We start from the raw sequence: 24,187 nt of genomic DNA on the forward strand, positions 1-24,187 counted from the left end.
GGTGGGTACACAGGTACATGTCAATGCTTACAGAAAATAGAGCATCCCAACTGTTGTTTTTCTATCTAGGACCCTAATTCGATATTCCCGATTCATGCCCTTATGTGGTTATAACAAATAATATCCTTATAAAGGCATAGGAATCATATCCATATTTAGTAATAGCCCATGCAGTCCAAACACGGCAAGGCTACTCCCATAGACTCCTAGAAAGCACAAAGCGTTCTTTAAACAAACCAAGCCTCCAGCAGCCTGGGAATACCCCCTGCTTTTGTTTTGATTTGCACAAGAACTCCTGGAGTCCAGAAAGAACTGATAATTCTTAGTGACGTCTATTTCCAATCTTACGTCAAACCCGGCACCTTTCAGGTATAAATATACCAACGTTGCCTTAAGCAAACACACGGTGGTGGGAGCAGAGCGACATTCTACTTGCCCGGGAGCCCAGCTGTTGCGAGAGCCGAAGAAAACCGTCCCTCCCTTTGACGCACAGAGAGACGCTGTCTTTTTCTCCAGCCGAGAAAATCCAGCTCCGGTGTTCCCAAGTCACCCTCGCAGGTTGCTGGGAGATCGAGTCCGGAGAAACGAGATACAAGACCTCCTTCATTCTATAACCAAGGTACGGAGCTGATTAAAACCTTAGAGAGAATTCTTGATTCAGATTCTTGGCAAATACCTAACTTAACTTCGAACTGCAACGTACTTACTCCTTCCCACGTATTAGGCTTAGGTCAGGTACACCGGGGTAGGCGTATCTTAGAAGCACCAGTTGAGTTCGTTAGTCAATGTTTTTATGTATGTAAATATTTTATCCGTTTTAAAGTATCATATGGCTAAGAAACCATATCAATGCTTTTACAGTATTATTTCAAAATACTACTTTTACTGTACGCACTTTACTTTATAATAAGTATTGCAATTGTGGCAATTCATTTCTCTTGCATGAGAAAGAAGACTGCTCAATAAAATAACACCTTTTATTGAAAACGCCCGTCTCTCTATTTCTCTGCACTCTGGTGAACTTAAGCATGCACAATTGACTGAGTGAAATAGTTGTCTATTGTTTTCACACAACTCTACAGATATACTCTTTATTCTGAGGGAGCAAAGTTGTCATGTTTATAGGCCTAGGCGTCCGAATCGGCTACGCCCATGGAGTAGGCGTAGTGTAGCCTCCTACGCATTTTGCATAGACAGCGTAGCCGGCAACACTATGCCCACTTCGTGTGCGTAGCCGAGTCGGCCGCCACCTGCCTCCCTCTCGCCCTCCCCTACATACATTATTTAAGCAAAATACCATTAATAAAACAAGTTTAAAGCAGTTACCGTGTCCGGGGCTCGTCCGGGGCTCCCTCTTGGAATAGCGTCCCTTCATAGATACAAATGCGCATGCGTGCCCGCCCGCGCATGCGCATTTCTCGGTAGAAATGCGCATGCGCGGCCGCCCGCGCATGCGCATTGGTATCCATGACGACGCGACTCTTAGAGGGAGCCCCGGACGACCCCCGGACACGGTAAGTGCTTTAAACTTGCTTTATTAAGGGTATTTTGCTTAAATAATGTATGTAGAGGAGAGCGGGAGGGAGGTGCGTAGTGGGGCTACGCGGAGTGCGGAGTGGGCGTAGCTTCTCGCCCAATCCGCGTAGCTCCGCGGAGCCCCACTACGCCCACTACGCCCGGGCCTACATGTTTATGCGGTTGTCAGAAACTAATCCCTTCTTGTCTAAATCAGAACAGTTAGCCCTTTCCTGAACATTCGAGAAAGTTTCTAGTGACCTCTGAGCTAGCTGGCAAAACTAATTAAGTCTAACATAGTCAGTAGAGACCTAGATGACCTCAGTCCTACGTCTACACTGCTGTTTATGTTATTCCAATGCGCAGAGCCTATTGGGAATATAGGAACTACACTACATGGCGCCCAACGTTTGGTAAAGCGATAATCTAACGCAAGACACTAGAGTAACTCAGTCGTGCTTTTCACACAGACCCCTTTCTCCCGTAAAAACTCCAATAGACGTCTGGCAGTGGGTGAAAGGTTAAAATCCGCCGAAACTTAGTAGGATGAGAATCGTATGTATTAGTTTTTGGTATAGTCAACGTTGAAGGATACAGTGTTCCAAAATATTGTGCACCTAATCTTGGTTTCCTTGAAACTTGCTCTGCAACAAAAGATTTTTTAGTCAATAAAATGACGGAAAGTGAAGAAGAAAGAGAAAGAGAAGCCTTAGCAACGCGACTCTTAGAGGAAGACACAAGTCTCCAGCAAGATGACCCGAATGCTATAATTATTCTGGTCAATATAAGAAAAACTATAACTCTTAAACTGGAAAATGGACTATCACCAAGAGGTGGTACGGTCATATTCGTGATAGAGGCACAGGAGTATCGGCAGACAGAGGTGTTCTATTTGTGGATAGATTTTCCAGCAGCAGACGCTGTGACAAAAGATTTCCACTATTACAAAATAGAGAAACCTCCGGATATATACACTCCTTTCAAGGACGTTGAAATCCCACTAACATACCAAGAGCACCTGCTCTTGTTTAATGACGCCCTAAAACATCAAAATCACATCACCAGGCACGGTCCACTAGGTAGACCAGGAGCCACGTGGCCGGTTCTAGCCAGCTACACACCACATCCAGACATTAGAAAAATGTCAAGCGAAGAACTCCTAGTTAAACTAAAAGAATTAACAAAGGCATATAGAGAATTAGTTCAATTGGCAAGGGACGATATAATGTACCTGCAAAATTTGAAGGAGACAGATATAACAGACCAATCTTTTGAACTTGCCAGAATCATAGAAAAATCCTATGAAGAACTAGGAAGAGATAGTTTGGGTGGGAAACCAATAAAACCCCAACTAACTGAAAATCCTGAAAAAACATTTATTAAAAATAATCTAAACACTCCAAAAAAGAGTTGGGATGGCAATAAGCAATCCACTCCCAAGGAAAAACGATTCCAGTCCTGAGGAAGGTCTCCTCAACGGAGAGAAATATCTCCTGGCCGAGGAGGCAAGTCTCCCCAAAGGGAACCTTCTGAGAAAAGATACAACCTTAGAGATAGGGATAAATTGAGAAAACCTGACAGATATCAAGATATTGATACACGTCCCTCTCGATCTTTTCAGACTTCCTCACAGAAATCGGAAAGAAGAGGACGGTCAGAACACAAAGAAGAGCATGTCAAGTCCAAAGATCAGGAACCTGCTCATCAAAGTAAAAAATTACATTATCCAAAGAAGAATGTAGCCAGTATTATAATTAAACATGCCGAGGATTCTGAGGACACAACTGTAAAACAGAGAGTGGGCCCAGACAATGCTAGACAGCGCAGCAGAAGTGACCATAGCTCGCAAGATCCTGATGAATCTTCTGGAGACAGTGGACACGAATGAATACATTCAAGTGGAAACTGCAGACACCAGAGTTAGTAAACCCCATAAATTATTCGAAATAACATTACGTATAGAGGGAAATAAAACTAGGAAAATATAAGGTCTCTTTTGGGATAACCTTTCGAAAGGCTATGACATCCTGTTAGCTGAAAAAGACTGGCCACCAGAATTTGTCAGGGAGTGCCCTCATGGCGAAGAAATGATTATGCAAAACAGTTGGATGAGTGCACAGCTTCAATTTCTATTTTTCTTTAGAAATGTTTGGGTGCTTCCGTGGGTGGCGACCAAAGTCCCTGGACGCCTGATTAATGAATTCTAAGACGTATCCCTAATGGACCATTACGGATATCCCCTTGGGCACACCTAGTTCTCCTCCCTTTCAATCAGAGGATTCCACACGTTTTTGTTCATTAGTGAAAAACGTTTTTGTTTATTGTTTTTGAATTATTTGTTTTCTTTATGCTTGTTTCATGAATATTTTACAACGATTTCATCATCATTTCCACATCAGTGACAGAGATTCATTAACATTCCAATGCATTTCGGGCGTGCCGAATAGCCCTTCATCAGGGAATCCATACTCAGTTGGAACTACGGCTTTCAACCCCTGATGAAGGGCGATTCGGCACACCCGAAATGCATTGGAATGTTAATGAATCTCTGTCACTGATGTGGAAATGATGATGAAATCGTTGTAAAATATTCATGAAACAAGCATAAAGAAAACAAATAATTCAAAAACAATAAACAAAAACGTTTTTCACTAATGAACAAAAACGTGTGGAATCCTCTGATTGAAAGGGAGGAGAACTAGGTGTGCCCAAGGGGACATCCGTAATGGTCCATTAGGGATACGTCTTAGAAGAAATGATTATGCCTGCCTTCTCAAATCATATTCCAATTCATAAAAAATACACATTTGCAAGAAAATGGGCAGTGGCCCAAGCTCCTGCTTTATATAAAAATCATGTAGGATGGGATGAGGACTCTCCTCACCACAAAATCCAGTTAAAAAATCAACCCACTGCACAAAGGCAGTACCCAGTGAAACAAGAAGCTAAAAAGCAAGTCAGGGAGATTTTAGATCAACTTGAATATCAGGGGGTGATTGAAACATGCACCTCACAAATGAACAATCCTTTGTTTCCTGTCTCCAATCCAGATGATTCATATCGTCTAGTTTTGGACTACAAACACCTAAACTCCTGCTGTAAAACATTTGCAGTACAAAACTCACACAGTGCAGTACTAATGAACAACATCGTGCGCAAAAAATATAAACCAACATTAGATATCTCTAATGGATTCTTCTGTCAAAACATTGCACCTGAAAGCAGGTATTTAACCGCTTTCTCAATAATGGGGTCGCTCAACACAATTTTGTCGACTCCCACAGGGATTCAAGAATAGCCTAGGATTATTTTCAGCAAGGGTAACAGAGTTACTACAAATATATGATGATGAGGCATTATCCTATGTTGATGACATCTATCTTACAGACGATGACTTGGAGACTCACTTAAAAAGAGTGAACACCATAATACTTGGGTTCGCGTCAGAGGGTTACAAATTCAACTTAAAAAAATCAAGAATTGCCCACCTAACTGTCCTATTTTTAGGATATGAATTATCAAGTGAAGGCAAAAGCCTGGCAGACAACCTCTTAGAGAAGTTTGCAGTACTCCAAGCACCAAAAACGCTGAAAGATTTACAATCAATACTAGGTTTCCTGAATTTCGGAAGAACATACATTCTAAATTATGCAGAAAGGGTTAAACCTCTCTATGAATTAATAAAACCTGATTTCAAACCAATAAATTGGACTCAGAAACACACAGAAATTTTAAGATTATTATAGACAGACATGTTAACTAAAACAAAACTGCAAACACGCGAAAATGTACACAACCTTGTAATCCCAGGAAGATGCAGATTCACATACCTGACCTCTAATGAGGGAGAAACGGTACCTATAGCTTACAAATCACACTTGTACACACAAGCTGAAATGAAATTCAGTTCGACAGAAAAAATTCTGACAGCGATTCAGACTGCTGTAGCAAGAGAAAGAACCCTAGCCCAAGGCAAGAGAATAACTGTTTTTACAGCAGAATCAGCCATTGAGGCATTGAGAAGTCCACACAATCTAAAAACTGTGGCATTAGATCCGAATATGAAAAAGCTAGAGAATCTAGAATACGAACAAGAATATCCTCTGCCGACCGAAATCATGCCTCTAGAACAATACACCTCTGTGATCTACAAAGACAGATTTGCACACGATTATGATGTAGATAAAAAATCGTACAATGCAGCGTGCGCGATTGTTAAAGTTCGCTGGCACTCTGGTAAATTCCGACCGATGATTACCAAAACTGAATCATTCAGAAACTGTTCGGCTCAACGAGCTGAAATAAGAACTCTAAAGATGGCGCTTGAAAATGCGGATCGCGAATTCCCCACACTGATAGTGTGCGATTCACAATATTGCGTCAAATCATACAATAGTGACATACAGACATGGAGCAAAAACGGTTACAAAGATGACACAGGGGCCACAATAAAGCATAAAACGCTTTGGGAACAAGTAGTTCTTTTGCAGAAAGAACTACAAAAGACTCACGTGATACATACACTGAGTGATCGACGTGATGGCGTTCACGTTGCAGGGAATTCATTGGCTGATAGAGCCACAGCGGCGGCTGGTCAACCGGCCTCCGTAGCTACTAAAAAGCGTTCACAAAAACAAATAGATGGAGAAACCATGCTGGCAGCAAAAGCCTCATTAAAAGGCTTTTAAGCGGAATTATCTCTCAACTATCCACTCAATATAACATACATAATTGATGCAAACTCCGTTCTGTTTGCTCGAATCCCTGGAGTGGGGGATAGAGTAATTCCAATCACGAACCGGAAAATCTTCTTGATACAAGAATCACACATGGGTTTGGGTCTGAGGCACCAAGAGATCCTGAAATCTCTGATAGAATTACAATCAGAGTACTGGTGGCCTGGAATGAGCGTAGACAGAGATCGCAGTTGTGAATTGGAACAAGCACCAGCCCAGACACCACTATTAGACAGCATCAGGCTATCTGTGCACAGACGTCCGACCGGACAAATGCGGCCCCATAATTATTAAGACGAGATTCATTTGGATGTGGCCCCAGCGCTCGGCTGACGCCAGAACTGTTATAAAAGATTTGCGAGTCTTTATCGGCAGATACGCAATTGGCATGCTACATTCTGACCAGGGTCCTGCGTTTAGCTCTAAAGCTTACAAAGAGGCCATGACCAGCATGGGCATTGCATTGCGGTACTCTTCTCCCTTCCATCCTTAGGGAAATGCGGTAGTGGAAAGAAAAAACCCTGACATAAAGCAATCTATAACAGCGAGGGTATTAGGTTCGGGTGACGGGTGGGTCAAACATCTAATAAGTGTCCAACGTAGTCTTAATAACACGCCAAGAAATTCTCTAGGAGGTATCAGTCTGTATGAACTTTTGTTTGGTACTAGAATGATTATCCAGGATTTGGATCGTCAAACTCCAGTGGTAAAAGAAAAAAGCTTTGATATCAAAGATCGTTTGGCTGTTTTACAGGACTTGAATGAAACAAGAAAGAGTTTAAGTAACATAAAATGTAAGCCAATAACCACTGAAGAAGCACCTGTCCCTGCAAGAACTCTCTGGATTCCAAAGATTGGGGATCTGGTCAGAGAAAAGATCGCTGTGAAGAAGGAATTTGGGCCTTCTTACAGAAAAGCAGTACCTGTCTTAGCTGTCAGCAGAACAAGATCAGTAGTACTACCGCCACTTGCTGGTAAAAAGGAAAACAGAATTGTTTCCATCGACCTGGTGAAACCACAAACATATGGCCGATAATAAATAGCAGGCCCAGTGGACTACCAAGAAATAGCAGAAGACCAAACTTTGCTACAATCCAAGAGGTTCAAACTGGGAGACTAATCACATTCGATAAACCTGCAGTAAATAAAAAAGGAGTATGCAACAAAGCCATGGAACTTGTGCCTCTTGAAACTCAAATTACAACAGTTCATGAAGATATACCTGTTTACAATGATGTAAACTCGAACTATATAAACTATTGCACAGCTCCCCCTCTCGGGAGAGAACACCTCTAAGCACAACTGTGGTGACCAGCGGTCTTCTTCCATAAATCAAGGGTATACCAATAGTTCAATTCTTACACAAATTAGTGTTATCCCAACATTCACGGTTTATTAAACTCATTGCTAGTTCATGGCTTAATAGTAGTTCATTGCGTGGTTGGTATTCATAAATTGTTGATCAATGACGTATGTTAAATCACAACAAATCCCGATGCATTTCGGGCCCCGCCCTTCGTCAGGGGGATTACTCTACAAACAAAGTAAAAGAATCAACGTATCAAAATGATGTCCACAACTAAATCAATGCATAGATAATGAGAAACAACAATGTCGATATGGAAAGGTGAGGAAAAGGAAAGGTCCATACCAACCCTTCTGTGAAAGTTGTGGGAGCAGTGTATTGGTCTACGTGAAATAAAATGGGGCTGTCCGTGAAGTGGTGCGGCTTCCCAAGTTAACATGCATCTATCCGAATGAAAGAAACAGGGATGAGAACAATGGTATTACAAGCGTCACGGCGTGTGCTCGCAATCGTGATTAGGTCATGAATTCAAGTGCCGGCATGCAAATGTGGGTCAACGCTGGTAAAGCGTCCAATGTGCACGGGTCTCCCGGAGGCCGCACCACTTCACGGGCAGCCCCATTTTCTCATTATCTATGCATTGATTTAGTTGTGGACATCATTTTGATACGTTGATTCTTTTACTTTGTTTGTAGAGTAATCCCCTGACGAACTGCATCTGGCTACTTTATCAACTTTGATGACTTTTCCGATGATCCAAGTGAACATGGAGATAAGCCAGCAACAAAAACTTTCAAAGGAAAAATGACCGAACTTTTTCACCAACTAAAAGAAACAAATCTGATTTCACCATGGATTGAATTTTGGACTGTGTTAGGTGTACTTTTTCTCTTGCTTTGGCTCATCATGATTTTAATTTTGGGTAAATTCATTTATGGAAAATATAGTACAATGAACACAGCAAGCCAGAACATCAACTTGGTCCTAAAGTCTCACAGATCCTCTCACATCGAGAAAAGAGAACTATCATCAGTGAACATCACAGCCAATCAAAACCCGGTGGGATAGCATGGGACAGAACTGATTATGAAATCTATGGCCCGATTGAACTCTTGAAGTATCCACACCAGTTTAAGGTTTCCTTAAGTGACTTTGTGATACCAAGTTCTTTCTCTGTGATTGGGATTTTAAAAGTATTAATAATATGATGTCAGATTTAGTAATGTCAGCTAAATTCACAGAACATAATTATTTGCAGGGTTCATCAAATTATGAAGAATTATACTGTTAAAATCACTATGGACATCACTGTTTGCATAAATCTGCTCAACCTAGAAATGTTTTTTCTTATAATCAATGAGAATATTGTCCAACTCCACCAAAAGGAAGTTCGGAGACATTTTATGAGAAATTTCCATACTTCTCAGGGTTCAACAACAGTGATCCAGAAACGTTTTATTTTAAAATGTTAAATAAGACAGGAATGAAAACAATGTTGACAAATACTAAATTGATTTATTCTGAAAAATTTTATGACAAAATGTCTACATTTGGTTTTGAATTTTGGAAAAATAACCTTGAAACAAAAACCATCTGGGGTACAAAAGACTGGCAGGTACGAGGACTAGAAGCATTATTTAGAGCCTGCATGATCCCAGAACAAATAATATTCCTGAATGATACCATTCATCAAACTACTTGTCTTGGTTTAGCTAAGATAAAAGACTTAAATAAACCGTCAATTCCAAAGCCCATACCTGATAGTAATAATACTGCGGAAGTGGAAATAGACGTATCTCATATTTTTCACCAAAACAGAACAAATCCTGATTGGAAAAAATGGTTAATCTGGCCCACAGACACAAATAACTGTCAAGATAGATTCCTGAACAAAACACAGGGGTTCAAACTGACCCAGCCAGACCCAAGATATTCCCAGAGACAACCTCCAGGGATAGTTACAACATACGGTGTAGGGACACTATGCCTTGAATGGCTACAGAAATCCACACTGGCTGAAATTAAGCAACACTTGACTTTACTTAACCCCTTCCATGCTGATGACGGCCAGGAGCCGTCATGGCACACAGTGCTCGTGTGCTGATGACGGCTCCCGGCCGTCATGACCACGCCCACGATCGGATTGTGCCGCACAGGAGCGGAATTCCGGCCACGGGCAAGGGGTTAAAAAAGGTGCTGACTTGCGAGATTTCATAATGGGACCTCGCAAATAGCGTCAAAAACGTTTCATAGCAGCCGGTATATATGCTGTATACAACGAAGCTTGGAAAGTAATGCAAATTGAAACAGCAGAAAGGATACGAGAAATTGATCGTATGAATTTGGAAAAATCACTTTCTGTAGTGGACAATGGGTTAACGAGTCTGTCCTCCAGAATATATTCACTGGACAACATTGTATCGTCTGCCTTTGATATAATAGAGCAAGACTTGCTAATGTTACAACATGGTCAGTCCCAATTGCGTTCTATTGTACAGCTTGGCTGGACGTTGCAAAACCTACGTTCAGGCTATGTGCCATGGCATTCAATCAACACAACGTCATTGTTTTCTATCTTTAACCTTACTGATAAACAAATCAGTTTGGCATAAAAAGGAGCAGACTATACGATTCTGAGCATTGAAAAACCTGAGAGATTACCATTGACAATGTCAGAGAGACCTGTCATTGAATGGATAATACACGGAACAATTACAATTCCGATAACAACTTTCCAGTTTAAATATTGCCAAGAATATATACCAGTAGGCCGGTATGAAAAGTTGGATAAAGGATACATCAAATCAACCTGGGATTTACCTTACACACCCAAATGTTATAGTGAAGGGAAAAAGGAGGTATTCCTTAGTTATAATAATTGTAAAAAATCACTAAGCGGTACACTTCTGTGTCAAGGTATTAACTTGCATGGAGCCTGCGAAGGGTCTTCAAATAACCTTTCATGTCACCTTCAAGGCACTCCTGCAACAGAGATAGAGCCCTTTTTCAGACAGCTATCCAACGGCAGCTACGTTCTAATAAATGACTACAGCTGTTGTGGAATGGTGCCAGGAGAATCCTATCTCGTAACCGTTACTTCCAGGGTCATTTGCTGTATGCAAGTATTGTATCCAAACAGCAATCCAGACATGGAGGCGGCAATATGGCCTTATGTGAATATCTCTTCTATTCGAATTGATACTTTAAGCAGAATGAAGTCTATTCTTTTACAGACGACTGTGCCTTTGACCTCATCCAAAGAAACGTATGATCTGCAAGTTGAAAGGACAACGGCAGCGATACATACCCTTTTATCGACAAATTGCCCTGTGCATTTCGTAGCAATGTTAAGTCAAATTTTAAACATGTCTGATACCAGTGGCATCGCACATGTATTTAAGACAATTTTTTCGAGACTGTTAACACCATTTGAAACAGTTCTGGGCATCTTCCCGAATTTTGTCCATTCTGTCTTTGGCGGCCTACCTTTAATTTTGGGACTCGTAGCAGGAATTTTATTTTTGTTCCTTCTGCTCCGATATGGCAAGCCAAGCCACAGACAAGACTCCAGCAACGATGGAAGAAACGATCCTAGCAATACGCTACCGAGAAAAAATCACTAAAGTCCTCGGATTAGCCCGGCTAAGAGATCTGAGTGCAACTTGTTTTCTTTCATTCAGACCAATCTGGCAAGATTGCATCTTACCTGTGCTTTGAAGTCTGCTATGCGGAGAAGAATGCGTGTTGGACATCTGTCTTACACTACCATCAGCAGTACCAATGGATATCGATACTTTGCTAGGTCCGGTAACGACTCATGTCCACAGCGGCTACCTATTTTGATGACGGCATTCATTGAGACTTCACCATTACGAGTAGGTGTTGGTGAAGTACAAGAGGAAAGCAGCACCAAACAGGTACAACTACTGTGAGCATTGCTGATCCAAACATCGATGATAGCAATCACGCTCACAATTGCACAGTTACAGCATTTTCAAACTTGGTCGAACTTTCACCTGATGTTGTAGACCAATTTTTTGCAAGCCTGTCTGATATGATGTTCTCCCCTGAACAACAAGAATAACTTTTAAAAACAAGAAGCACACAGCGTTCCCTGAACTCTGAATTCGGCCTTCAGTTTTGTTCAACAAAGCTACTGAAAACATTTGGAACTATTTTTTTCCCTGAAAGCGAAATTATTTTTCTTTCACATCAAAAATATTTACCTTTTTTCTGGCACATGGTACCCTGCTTAAAGTAGAACTATTCTTAGAGAACAGAGCTTCTATTTTTCGCGACATTAGAGACAATATTTTACCTCAGCCTCTAGCACATGTACAGTATAGTGTATATATGTGATGAAATGGTCTCGACCTTCTTTTCTGCATACAGAGCCATTTCATGTTTAATTTTCGCAATTCGTTCAGCTGATATATATATGCATTTAACTGAATGATAACCCGGCTTGAAAGCGTACAGTACCAATACTCATTTTTGTGTATAAACCATACACCATTTCAAAAGCAATTTATGTATTTTGGGGTGGGTTGGAAAACACACATGCATCGTTATATGTTTAATATTGCTTATTTAGTAATGATGGACATTAATAAGTGGAGTAGGTGCTGTGTTTCTATCTAGGACCCTAATTCGATATTCCCGATTCATGCCCTTATGTGGTTACAACAAATAATATCCTTATAAAGGCATAGGAATCATATCCATATTTAGTAATAGCCCATGCAGTCCAAACACGGCAAGGCTACTCCCATAGACTCCTAGAAAGCACAACGCGTTCTTTAAACAAACCAAGCCTCCAGCAGCCCGGGAATACCACCTGCTTTTGTTTTGATTTGCACAAGAACTCCTGGAGTCCAGAAAGAACTGATAGTTCTTAGTGACGTCTTATGTCCAACCTTACGTCAAACCCGGCACCTTTCAGGTATAAATATACCAACGTTCCCTTAAGCGAACACACGGTGGTGGGAGCAGAGCGACATTCTACTTGCCCGGGAGCCCAGCTGTTGCCAAAGCCGAAGAAAACCGCCCCTCCCTTTGACGCACTGAGAGAGATGCTGTCTTTTTCTCTATCTGAGAAAATCCAGCTCCGGTGTTCCCAAGTCACCCTCGCAGGTTGCTGGGAGATCGAGTCCTGAGAAATGAGATACAAGACCTCCTTCATTCTATAACCAAGGTACGGAGCTGATTAAAACCTTAGAGAGAATTCTTGATTCAGATTCTTGGCAAAAACCTAACTTAACTTAGAACTGCAACTTACTTACTCCTTCCCACGTATTAGGCTTAGGTCAGGTACACCGGGGTAGGCGTATCTTAGAAGCACCAGTTGAGTTTGTTAGTCAATGTTTTTATGTATGTAAATATTTTATCCGTTTTAAAGTATCATATGGCTAAGAAACCATATCAATGCTTTTACAGTATTCTTTCATAATACTACTTTTACTGTACGCAATTTACTTTATAATAAGTATTGCAATTGTGACAATTCATTTCTCTTGCATGAGAAAGAAGACTGCTCAATAAAATAACACCTTTTATTGAAAACGCCCGTCTCTCTATTTCTCTGCACTCTGGTGAACTTAGCATGCACGATTGACTGAGTGAAATAGTTGTCTATTGTTTTCACACAACTCTAGAGATATACTCTTTATTCTGAGGGAGCAAAGTTGTCATGTTTATGCGGTTGTCAGAAACGAATCCCTTCTTGTCTAAATCAGGACAGTTAGCCCTTTCCTGAACATTCGAGAAAGTTTCTAGTGACCTCTGAGATAGCTGGCAAAACTAATTAAGTCTAACATAGTCAGTAGAGACCTAGATGACCTCAGTCCTACGTCTACACTGCTGTTTATGTTATTCCAATGCGCAGAGCCTATTGGGAATATAGGAACTACACTACACAACTTCTACACATTCATTGATACTAAGTGCTCCACACCACAGCCTTGTATACTCTCAAATCATGCCCAAGGTTCCTTCTCATCACCAGTCTTACTCATATCCAATATATTTAGTGACCTATTGCCTTTATCATGTTCTGTGACCAATTAAATTAGGTTTCACTAGTTGAGTCTGACCTAAACCAGGCTTAATTAGTTGATGTGTTTTGGTGAACAGACACAACTGGTACACCCTCTTTATATTGAATGCTTTATATTGCATCATAAATAAATTGCATCTACCACAACAATCTAACCACTGCATTGCATGGGAAGTATAGGTAAGTAGATATTGAGTGAAGAATAGTAAATATATTTTCACTATGATAATGCAGTGATGTGTGATGTACTGAAGGAGATATTATTGAAGATTAATATTTATTAAATGCTTATTATTTAGTGTTATGCAACTGTACACCTCTGTGAAAAAGAGGGTTATTTGTGGGGTGGATGGTAGTCCACCACAACTAATGATTTCACTATTCTTGTTAGGTCAAGTAAAGGTTTTATTAATTTAAACCTGGGCTCAGCCTGGGCCTCTATGGCACGGAGCAGACAGGCTTAACTTAACGTACTGTGTAAAGCATTTCAAAGTACCAAAACAGTTAAAAAAACAAAAACAGAACAAAATAACTAACTCCAATTTAAAAGAAATTGAGAATATTTTAATGAGCAAAATGACACGGAAACAGAAAAAATCCAATAAGGGGAATTAGTGATATGAACATTGAACATTTTAAATAAAAATAGCACCAAGAAACTCAACTGAGCAACCAAGGGGGTCAAGCTGAACCAGGACAAGGATATGGTTTGAGGCCAGTGAAGATGGAGGGTGGGGCAGATACTTGGACCAGGTTGATCCGCGTTATATGGTTACCTTCAGACTTATGCATTTTCTGAGTTGGTAGAATCTTCAGGTGGGCAAAGCAACTGGCCAGACCTGAAGACAGATTGTGAATGACACGTTGCTGCTAATTTAAGTCCTGGTGAAGCCGTCAATGAAGACAGGAAAAACTTTGAGCGGGAAATGTCAGGATTTCACACCATGGAAGTTGTCGACGTCAATCCTCTGGAACTCAGCATTGGGCCCGGGGAACCTTGCTACTTTCAGGCTTAGCAGATTTCCTAGACCTTGAAATCCTCCAGCAGAACAAGGCTGCAGGCTTGGGCTGAAGAGGGTTAAATGGCGTATGTCTGATGACGTCAGGCCCACTAAAACTGATTTGCTGCAGCAGAGAACAATGCAGCAGGAGCAGTGGTAAACGCAGGTCACAGGTGATGCACCCTTGAAAAATCGACTTAGCAATCTGGTGCCAGTAATTTGTCAGTTCTCCAGGCAAAATGTTTTGAAAATGTTTCTAAGTCCCCAGTTTTAGGGTTAGGCAGGAGGTGCATATTCTGACAAAATTCAGGTGTTCCAGGACCTCAGGAACAGCACTTAAGGGTTAGCACTCACTCTAACCGAAGCTACCGGCAGGGTTCAGGACAGGTCCAGTCGAAAATGGACAGCTGGACTCTTCTAGGAAGGTGGGCTTCCTGCAGCTTTGTGTTCCTGTGACTTAAATGGAGGTCAGACAACTGACCCTTGGCTTCCACTTATATGTCCTGGATACAAGTAGGAACTGGTCCAGGCTTTTGAATTCTCCTCACAGGTCAAAACAGCAGGTGCTGCCCTTTTTCTTTCTTCCACGGGTCCAGCAGTATTCTGAAGAAGGTACCCAGGGGTGCCACCTTTATGCCTGCCAAGAGCTTGTGAATCTAGGTGACTTCTGTCCCCTCCCTAACCAAGAAGGAAAAGATTCCAGGGGAAATTCTACCCACTTTTGTAGCAGTTCCTGTTTGCCTAACAGCAAACAATCCCACACTGCACTTCTCTACCCATAACCACCATGGCAGAACCGTTCTTCAACTGTGCAGAGCTTCCTGTACGTACCCAGAATTGTGGCTATGGAAATGGCAACCTCTTCTTTAGGTCACTCTTAATCAGTTCTGGGGCAGTTCCCCATCCTGCTGGGTTTAGGGACAGTCTGACAAGGAAACCAAAAGGGATGCCAGCGCAGGTGCTACATCTGGCAATGACAAGGTAGGCATACTTTGAATATATATATAATGGGCTGGGCGCAGCCCCATGAGCCATCCTGTAAAAGATTGGTCAACTCTTCCTCAAACCCAAGGTCTTTCTCTCAGCTCTTAGAGCTAGTTCACACCTCATCAGGGAGATATTAAGCTCTTGGTTGACATTCGGAAGCTCATGCAAGTGTGCTTCTAGAGGCTTTAGGCAGGAAAAGTGTATTTTTTAAAAAGCACCCTTGTAAAATGTTTCATACATATCCAACATTGCCAATGAACTGGATTTGTAATAAATATTTAGCAAAAATTAAATGATTCACTTTTTAGCTCGTTCCTAGGCAGAGAGAACATTATTTATTTTAATATTAACCCCCAAGGCTTTCTTATTGAACTGCTAACCCTGCTACCGTGAAAATACCTTTTGGTGCTTTGTTACAGTAAGGAGAGGTTACAAAAAATGTACTAACATTTGACATGCCCTGCTTTTAAATATTTTGCATTGAGGCTTACTACTGATTGACTTAAGAATATTGAAAAGTAGGATTTAGGCCCGCCAAAAGGGGTTACTTTGACAGGTCAAATTTGCAGTTGAAACCTGTCCAGTCAGGTTACTGATGGCAGGCTTGCAATCATGGTGTGCATTGCCACTTTAGTGGTGGCAGAATATGAACTGCAGTCCACTGGTGACATTTAACTTACAGGCCATGTTACACTTTTTACCATGTACTAGGGTCTCATAAGAATGTAAATAAACATGCCAATTAGGAATATAGGCAATTTAAATATGTTTTAGGGATCAGAGCACATGCACTGGGACCTAGTTAGCTGCGTCCCAATCCAAAGAGTCACAAAAGCAGTAGTATCAGTCCAAAAGAAAATGGAGGTTATCAAGAAAAAAGAGGCATTTTATTACCACCATGTGTTGATTTAAATATCCACTTTCCGACCGCAAGGCCAAAGTGTAGATTCATGTTAACAGTCAATACTTTAATAACGGGGTGTTTGTTACGGTATTTGTTAGTGCAGTAATATTCTCAGCTCATTCCATCTAAGGGGCTTGCGCTGTTCCTGAGGACCAAATGTAGACTAATGGTGATAATTGACAGCAAACTGTGTCTGTCATAGAAAAAGTGGTTACATATGTGCCTTCCAAATCTATCTTATACTTACCAGTTCATTGAAAATACACAATGACAGTAGAAGCAAACAATGGCATGGGCACTGTGCCAGCACCATGGGCACTCCATTAGAGTTTTAAGCAGAGGGCTGAAAGGTTGAGCGTCTATTCATGCACACAGCAAACGCATGCATTACAGATAATACAAAGACGTGCACTATCTCATAGCGGAGAGAGGATGGGCGCCTAAAGACAGCCCAGAAGACAGCAGTCACTCTGCTTTGAGCAATTACGGCTGACCCTGTGCAAGCTCTTAGCCCAGGCAACAAATAGTAACAAAAACAGAAGGAAAGTAGTGTAGAATATGTTAACAACCCAAACAAGAAAGAGCACCACACACAGGGAACGAAAATATAAGCGTTATTACTTGTTTTTTGTTCGACCTAAATGAGTTATTGTAAACCACCATCCGTTTTAACATCTCCGGTTGCTGCAAAATAAATACAGTCGGTCTGGTTACATTGTCTTAAAATAAAAGGACAGTACAATGCATTTATATACACAAATCAAACAACATAGAGTTTCCACTAACTTGTGACTGGCTTTTCGAGCCTCTCTTTAATGTTCATTTATTTGATTTTTTTTTACTTCTGGATATAAAAGTCATTTTGAAAATGAAATACAAATCCTCTTTCCTTGAGATTTCATGGCTGGTATTTAAAGCGCTTCCTCTTATGTCACTCTTAACTTGGTCATATGTTAGTAAAATTATCGCTCAAAACATTCAGTCATAGAGCGCTTATGTGCTTAAGAGGGTTTATGTGCTTAGGATGTGTTCCCGTTTTATGAAAGCGTATGCTAGTATGTCGTTTTATCATGGGAAAGAGAGTGTTGTGTCCGTGTTCGACGGTGGAAATGTTGCATTTGAGGAAGAAAAAAAAACATTTTAAAAACGTACGACTGTAAAAGGATCAACAAGGGCGTGAGAGTCTACGGGAGGAAGGAGATGCATCCTAACGTCAAAAAACAGGAGGTGTCATATATGACGTATAAACCGTGGTTTATGGGACAACACGTCTACTCTTCGCACTCCAGAATGAGTCCGGACTTTTCCCAAATGGTTCCAGAGAGCTTCACTTGATTTCTCTTGTATTAGAACATTGGAATGTTGGGATCTCCATTGCAGACAATGGAGTGCTCCCTGCTTCTACGGGCCGGTAAAGGCCCGCAGAGCAACATTCCAATGTTCTACAAAGGCTTCTCGAAGTTCGAGGGGATTTATATTCCCTCGAACTTCGAGAACCCTTTGTTTAATTTGTTAGAACATTCTGCCCTCTAGTGGCAGAATGTTTCTAATAGCCTTATAGCCCTTCGTAGCAGGGCTATACCGGCTATTAAAGTCCCGCTGTCTCGTTAAAGTTTCTCGCCTTCGGCTCGGGCCTTTAGCGATTCAGCGGGCCTTTAATAGCCGGTATAGCCCGCTACGGCGGGCTATAAGGCTATAATCAAATATTTTCTTTTCGTGCATTACTATGTTAGCAATATTAGAACATTGGAATGTTGGGAGCTCCATTGAAAACAATGGAGTGCTCTGGGCTTATAATGGCTGGTATAAGCCTGGAACTCCAACATTCCAATGTTTCTTTGTTCACAGCTCTGGCTGTGAACAAAGGCTTCAGGGAGCCTGAGGGGATTCCAATCCCCTCAAGCTCCCAAAAGGCTTTGTTTTTTTTGTTAGAACATTCTGTCCTCTAGTGACAGAATGTTCTAATAGCCTTATAGCCCTTCGTAGATGGGCTATACCTCTATTAAAGTCCCTCTCCCTTGTTAAAGGCCCTCGCCTTCGGCTCGGGGTCTTTAACGCTGGAGAGGGCCTTTAATAGCCGGTATAGCCCTCTACGGCGGGCTATAAGGCTATAATAACAGTTTGCAAATTTGAAGAAATAGTACTCTAATTTAATAAAATTCAGAGTGTTGCTGAAAGCATGCTCAAAACCGCATTGAAATGTGGACTAACATCCCAAAATACAAAGTTTAGAGGGGCAGAATCAATCCGGGGATAAAAATGTGAAACATCTGGGGCATACCTCCTAGTCCAGAAAGTAATGAAGCTTGAAAAAATTTACTTGGGAAACTCATAAACTGGGAGGACGCACAGAGACAGGAGTGGAATCAAATGATGATGAGAAGTGTTAAGACTGAGTAGGTGGAGAGGCAATGGAAAGCAACCAGAACACATCTATTATTTTTAAAATTGGACCCTGAAAGAAATTGACACAGAAACGTAAATAAAGCAGAATGGCATACTTACTAATTTGATCAGAAACAGATATACACTTTAGGATAGTTTAGGGGTTTAAAGATCTTAGGGGCATATTTATCAACATGTCATGCAGAGCAGTGCAGCAATCCACCTTGCTGTGCTGCGTGACAGGGAAAGGGCAGAAATCTGGTGCCTTACCATTAAGCGGAACATTCCTGTCTGTTCCAAGCGCTGGTGCGCAATGCGCTGCCTAGCACCAATGCAGGCACTTTTGCATCATGGTGAAATGGCGCCTGTTTTGTAAGCAGCCTGCACAAAACAATCCTCTGAGGCATTTTCATTTTTCTATATGTGCTGCAGCAGCACACATAGAAAGAGGAACGAATTAGGAGAAGTAAACATATTTCTTCTCGTTACGCCTCACCTGGGAAGGCATAGCATTTTGGCACATTCCCAGGTCTATCACTTATTGTACATTTGGGAATGCCTCAAAATCCATGGGTTTTACATGGGAACGCCCACGCACCACCATGGAATGCCTCCCTGGGACAGAGTAAGGCGATGCAGCAATTAATGCTGCGTTGTATTACTCTGGATTTATCAAGCCACTCAGGCTATGCAAGGTGGACTTGCGTGCCTTGATAAATCGCATCTTAAGGGATGCGTTGCTTTTGCACACTGCTGCATGGCATGAAAGCGATGCAACCCCTTGATAAACTTGCCTCATACTGCCCAGATATATGTGCAACCAGCATCTCTCTGGATGACTACCACTTGCTGAACCATCTTAAGTGTAGCCCCCAAAGCTTCATTTATAATGAAATAGCTTATGAAATAGCACAGTGTGCATGTTGCACTGTACTGCGAGTAACACCAAGACCAGAGGTTTGTATTCCACATGAGACTGCTAATTGGTTTCATTTTGTTGCAGAAATCCTGATTTAACCTACAAGTCAGAAGTTACAATCATGCCGAAATAACTAATTAAGATGGGACTGTGTTATGTAACCATGGAGGGACAATGGAAACCTGCAGGTGCTGCTAGAGAGTGAGACAGGAAAGAGGTAAGTGCAGTGGGCGCCACCTGCAATCCCTGGCACAATTTAAGCTCTGGTCGCAATTACAGTTAATTTATTGCAGTTTTATATAGCACAAATATGAAGGTATTGGAGCGATTTACATGAGCACCAGTCACGTTACACAAGAGCACATTCATTTTGGAAGGCACTGGGAGATTAAGGGCCAGATGTATCAAAGGGTTTTGCCAATTCTGTGTCTATGGGGAAATGTGTTGATACATATGGCTAAGTGATTTGCTCAGAATCATAGGTTGTTGAGCCAACGCTGAAGCTCAAGCCTGGTTCCCCAGCTCCAAAGTTGGCAGCTCTGGCCAGAAGGTCACATCCCATCATGGAAGACGCTAATTGGAAGAGATGAACATCCTTATGTGAATTTGTAATTGATAATGATGGTCTGCTCGGGGTAAATTACTGAAACTTCGAATCTTAATTTATTAAATAGTGGTATTCTTTTTGAGCACGTGTTACCTCCCCAAAACTGTTGTTTCCACTCTAAATGTTGCTCTTTTCGAAAAATGTTCACACTTCTCAATAAAGAATAATTATAGATCAAAATAAATAATCATCAAGACAACACCTCTTTTGTACCACATTACCCCCTGGTCCCTCCTGTCCTCGTCCCCTTCATACTTACAAATGAGATAACCTATTTCCCAGACAGAAAAAAGAAAAGCAGGAATGCTGGTACCCCCCTTGTACCCCCACCCCTCCCTACTGGGAGTATAGAAGGGTACAGTACCCAGCATGCCTCCTGTTCTTTTTTCTGTCTTCCGACTGTTTTCTGCATGGATCCAGGAGCCTGTTGGCTCCTGAGGCTTACCTGTTGCTGGGCTTCGGGTGGGGCTGGTCTTCTGGGTTTCCCCTCCTGCCGGGTCTTGAGGGGTTCCCTGTGGATGCCTCCTGGCTGCTCTGGAGTTCTTTCTTTTTTTCTGTCTTGTGCTGGTGCTAGGGGTTTCCAATCCGAGTCTCTGTTATGCCGGGCTTTTCAGAGTCTCGGCAGTGTTTTCCTGTTGCTCTGGTGGTGCGGCGGCCCCTGTGCGGCTGGGGCGCTTCCTTCCGGAGTGTGCCTGACTTTCTTTGTTTGAAGCAGGAAGTCAGGCGTTTCGAAGGCGAGGACGGCTGGCGGCTGTGTTTGGGTAATGTTGCCGGTCTTTGCTGTTAAATACCGCGTAGCGGATGTTCCTTTCTTTATATTTCTGGTGTTTCTATTCAATGCCTGCATTATTTTGTGGCTTGCTGGGAGTGAGGTGCTTTACTTCCCTCTGGTGCTGTTTTTGCCATTTTTTTTTTGACGGCCATTGCCTTCCCTGTGGTCCGGCTTCTGGAGGGTCCTGCTCTGCATTGTGTGTCCTGCTGGGAGTGGTGGGTTTCGGTCCCTCGCTGCTTTCCGGTGCCTTGTCATGGGGAAACATGCATAGAAGAGCAGGCATGTTGTGGAGTCCTCCTCTTCTTCTTCTTCCTCGTCCTCGTCTCCTGCGCAGTCCAGGCATCGTTCCAGGGGTGGTGATGATAGATTGAAGGAGCTGATTAAAGAGACTTTGTTGGAGATGCGGGTCCCAGGTCCGGGTCCAAATCCAAGTCCATGTCCAGGTCCAATCGTGCTCCGCCTCCTTCTTCTTCTTCTTCCTCTGGGTCTGAGGATGGATGGATTGAGGGTGATGTGGTTAAGGGTAAATATGGGGATAAGGACATGTTGCCGGACTTGTTGAGTCATGTTAAGGCGAATATGGGGTTCTCTGCTGCTGATGTCCCGGGTACTTCTGGGGGTTCCTTGCTTCGTCAGTTCCAGTACACTGATCCTGTGGTTATGCATGTCCATCCTTGTGTCAAGGAGGTTTTGGATCGGGAGTGGAAGGATCCAGATCGTATTCTGCTTCCTCGCTTCATGGCTAAGCTCTATCCTCTTTAGGATATGGCCAAGGATTTGTCGGACTCTGTTCCTGAGGAGTCTGGTGGGGTGCACTTCTTTGGCTGAGGATGCTGTTGTGTGTGATGCTGTGGACAAGAGAGTGGACGCCTCCCTGGGTAAGGTTTATTCTGGCTCTCATCTGGCTCTGTGGGCTGGCATCTACGGGACTTATGTTGCTCAGTCTCTGCTTTCGGACTTGAAGACTTCGTATGGTTCCATGGATAATGACACTGACTGTTCTGATATTCTGACTCAAGTGGAGCGTCAGGTGGAGTTTCTGTCTGATGTTTCTTTCGATGTGGTGCGTGCCTCTGCCCTCTAGGGGGTGTTTGCATTGCTGCTCGTCGGAACTTGGTCCTCAAGGATTGGAAGACGGACTCAGCTCAGAAGTCTGCTGCGCTGCGTTTGCCCTTTCAGGGTTCCATGTTATTTGGGGCTGAATTGGAGGGCAGGCTTCATCGGCTTTTGCCTTGGCCCTTTTCAGCCAGGTCGGGGTCGGGACAAGAAGGCAAAGTCCCCTCCTGCTAAGCCTTGTTCCTGACTATCTGGGGTCCGAGGTCGGATCCTTAGTAGGATGTCGTCTTCGGTTGTTCGTTCCGGCTTGGATGTTCTCCTTGGATGTTCAGACTGGTGGGTCCTGGACATAATCTGCTTGGGGTTCCTGGTGGAGTTTTCCAGCCCGCCTCCGGACTCAGGGGTCTGTCCGACTCCTTGGCCGTCCTGCCCGTCCAGACATGCGGAGCTGACTCTGGGGGTCCAGTCTCTGTTGGACAAGGGGGCGGTTCAGTTGGTTCCTCCGGGGGAGCTGGGTCGGGGGTTTTACTCCATCATTTTTCTTGTGCCTGAGGTGACTGGAGGGTTTCATCTTGTTCTAGATCTCAAAGCCCTGAACAAGTATGTAATGCGGATTCCATTGAAGATGGAGACCCTTCAGAGGGTGATTCCCCTGGTTCTCCAGGGTCATTTCATGTGCTCCCTGGATCTCCAGGATGCCTTTTTTCACGTGCTTGTGCATCCGCTTTCTCGTCCTTTTCTTCGGTTTTGTCTTCTGGGGTGCATTATCAGTTCATGGTTCTTCCCTTCGGCCTCAGGTCGGCTCCGAGGGTGTTTACCAAGGTGGTGGCTCCGTTTGTGGCTTTCTTGCACCTCCAGGGGATGATGGTTTATCCTTAGCTGGACGATTGGCTCCTGCATGCTCCCACCGCAGATCTGTTGCTGAGGGATCAGAGGTTGGTGTGTTCAGCCTTGCGGGACCATGGGTTCCTGTTGAATCTCCCCAAATGCCAGCTTCTGCCATCTCAGGACTTGCAGTTCATAGGGGCGCGTTTCCGCACAGATTTGAATCAGGTCTTCCTGCCAGTGGCTCGTGCTGTAACCCTGTGTTCCCTGGCACATCGGTTTCTGGTGGGTCGGTCCTTCCAGGTCCGTCTTTGGTTGCGCCTTCTAGGTCTGATGGCGGCCACGGTGTTCACGGTGCCTTGGGCGCGTTTCCATCTTCGTCCTCTGTGGTCCTACCTTCTGGCTCGGTGGTATCCCTTGTCGGGGGACTTCTCCCTTTGGTTCCTGTGTCCCTGTCGATCCTTCCTGCCCTGCGTTGGTGGTCTCTGTCGTCCAATTTGGACAAGGGCTTGCCTCTGCAGGCTCCTCCTCCGGTGGTCCTCACGGCGGATGCCAGCGCTCTGGGCTGGGGGGCGACTTTGGGGCGGAGTGCCTTCAGGGTCGTTGGTCCCTCCTGGAAGGCGTCAGTCTTCGAACTGGCAGGAGTTGTCTGCTGTGTGTCGGGCTGTCTGGGGGTTTCGGCTCCTTCTGATGGGCCAGCATGTGTTGGTTCGCTCGGACAACTCGGTGACGGTGGACTACTTAAATCACCAGGGCGGTATCCGTTCTCGGTCCCTGAACGCGGTGGTGTCCCCCTTGTTTTGCTGGGCGGAGTGCCATCTTCTGTCCCTGGCGGCTGTACATGTCTGGGGGGTGGACAATGGGGTGGTGGATGTACTCAGTCATTTTTTTCCTGCCTCCCTGGAGTTGGCCTTGACCCCGGTGGTCTTTCATCAGGTGTGCGTGAGGTTTGGTCTTCCCTTTCTGGAACTCTTTGCTTCCCGGCTCAATGCGCAGCTTCCCCGGTTCTCCTCCCGGATTCCTCAGGAGGGGTCTTGAGGGGTGGATGCCCTGTCCCTTCCTTGGCCTTCCTGCCTGCTTTACGCCTTTTCTCCTCTGGTTCTGATTACCCGCTTTCTG

The 24,187-nt window shown here is 43.3% G+C and overlaps 1 protein-coding gene across 1 annotated transcript in view; it reads right to left on the reverse strand.

The window, feature by feature from the left end:
* USH1C (USH1 protein network component harmonin) overlaps nt 1–24,187 on the reverse strand; it is a 697,039-nt gene that overhangs the window by 155,156 nt on the left and 517,696 nt on the right. The window contains exon 22 of the mRNA XM_086954146.1: nt 17,126–17,188. Coding sequence (XP_086810272.1) covers nt 17,126–17,188 — 63 coding nt within the window. The remainder of the gene's footprint in view (nt 1–17,125; nt 17,189–24,187) is intronic.

Source organism: Lissotriton vulgaris, chromosome 2_1 (assembly GCF_964263255.1).
Source record: "Lissotriton vulgaris chromosome 2_1, aLisVul1.2, whole genome shotgun sequence".
Taxonomy (NCBI): domain Eukaryota; kingdom Metazoa; phylum Chordata; class Amphibia; order Caudata; family Salamandridae; genus Lissotriton; species Lissotriton vulgaris.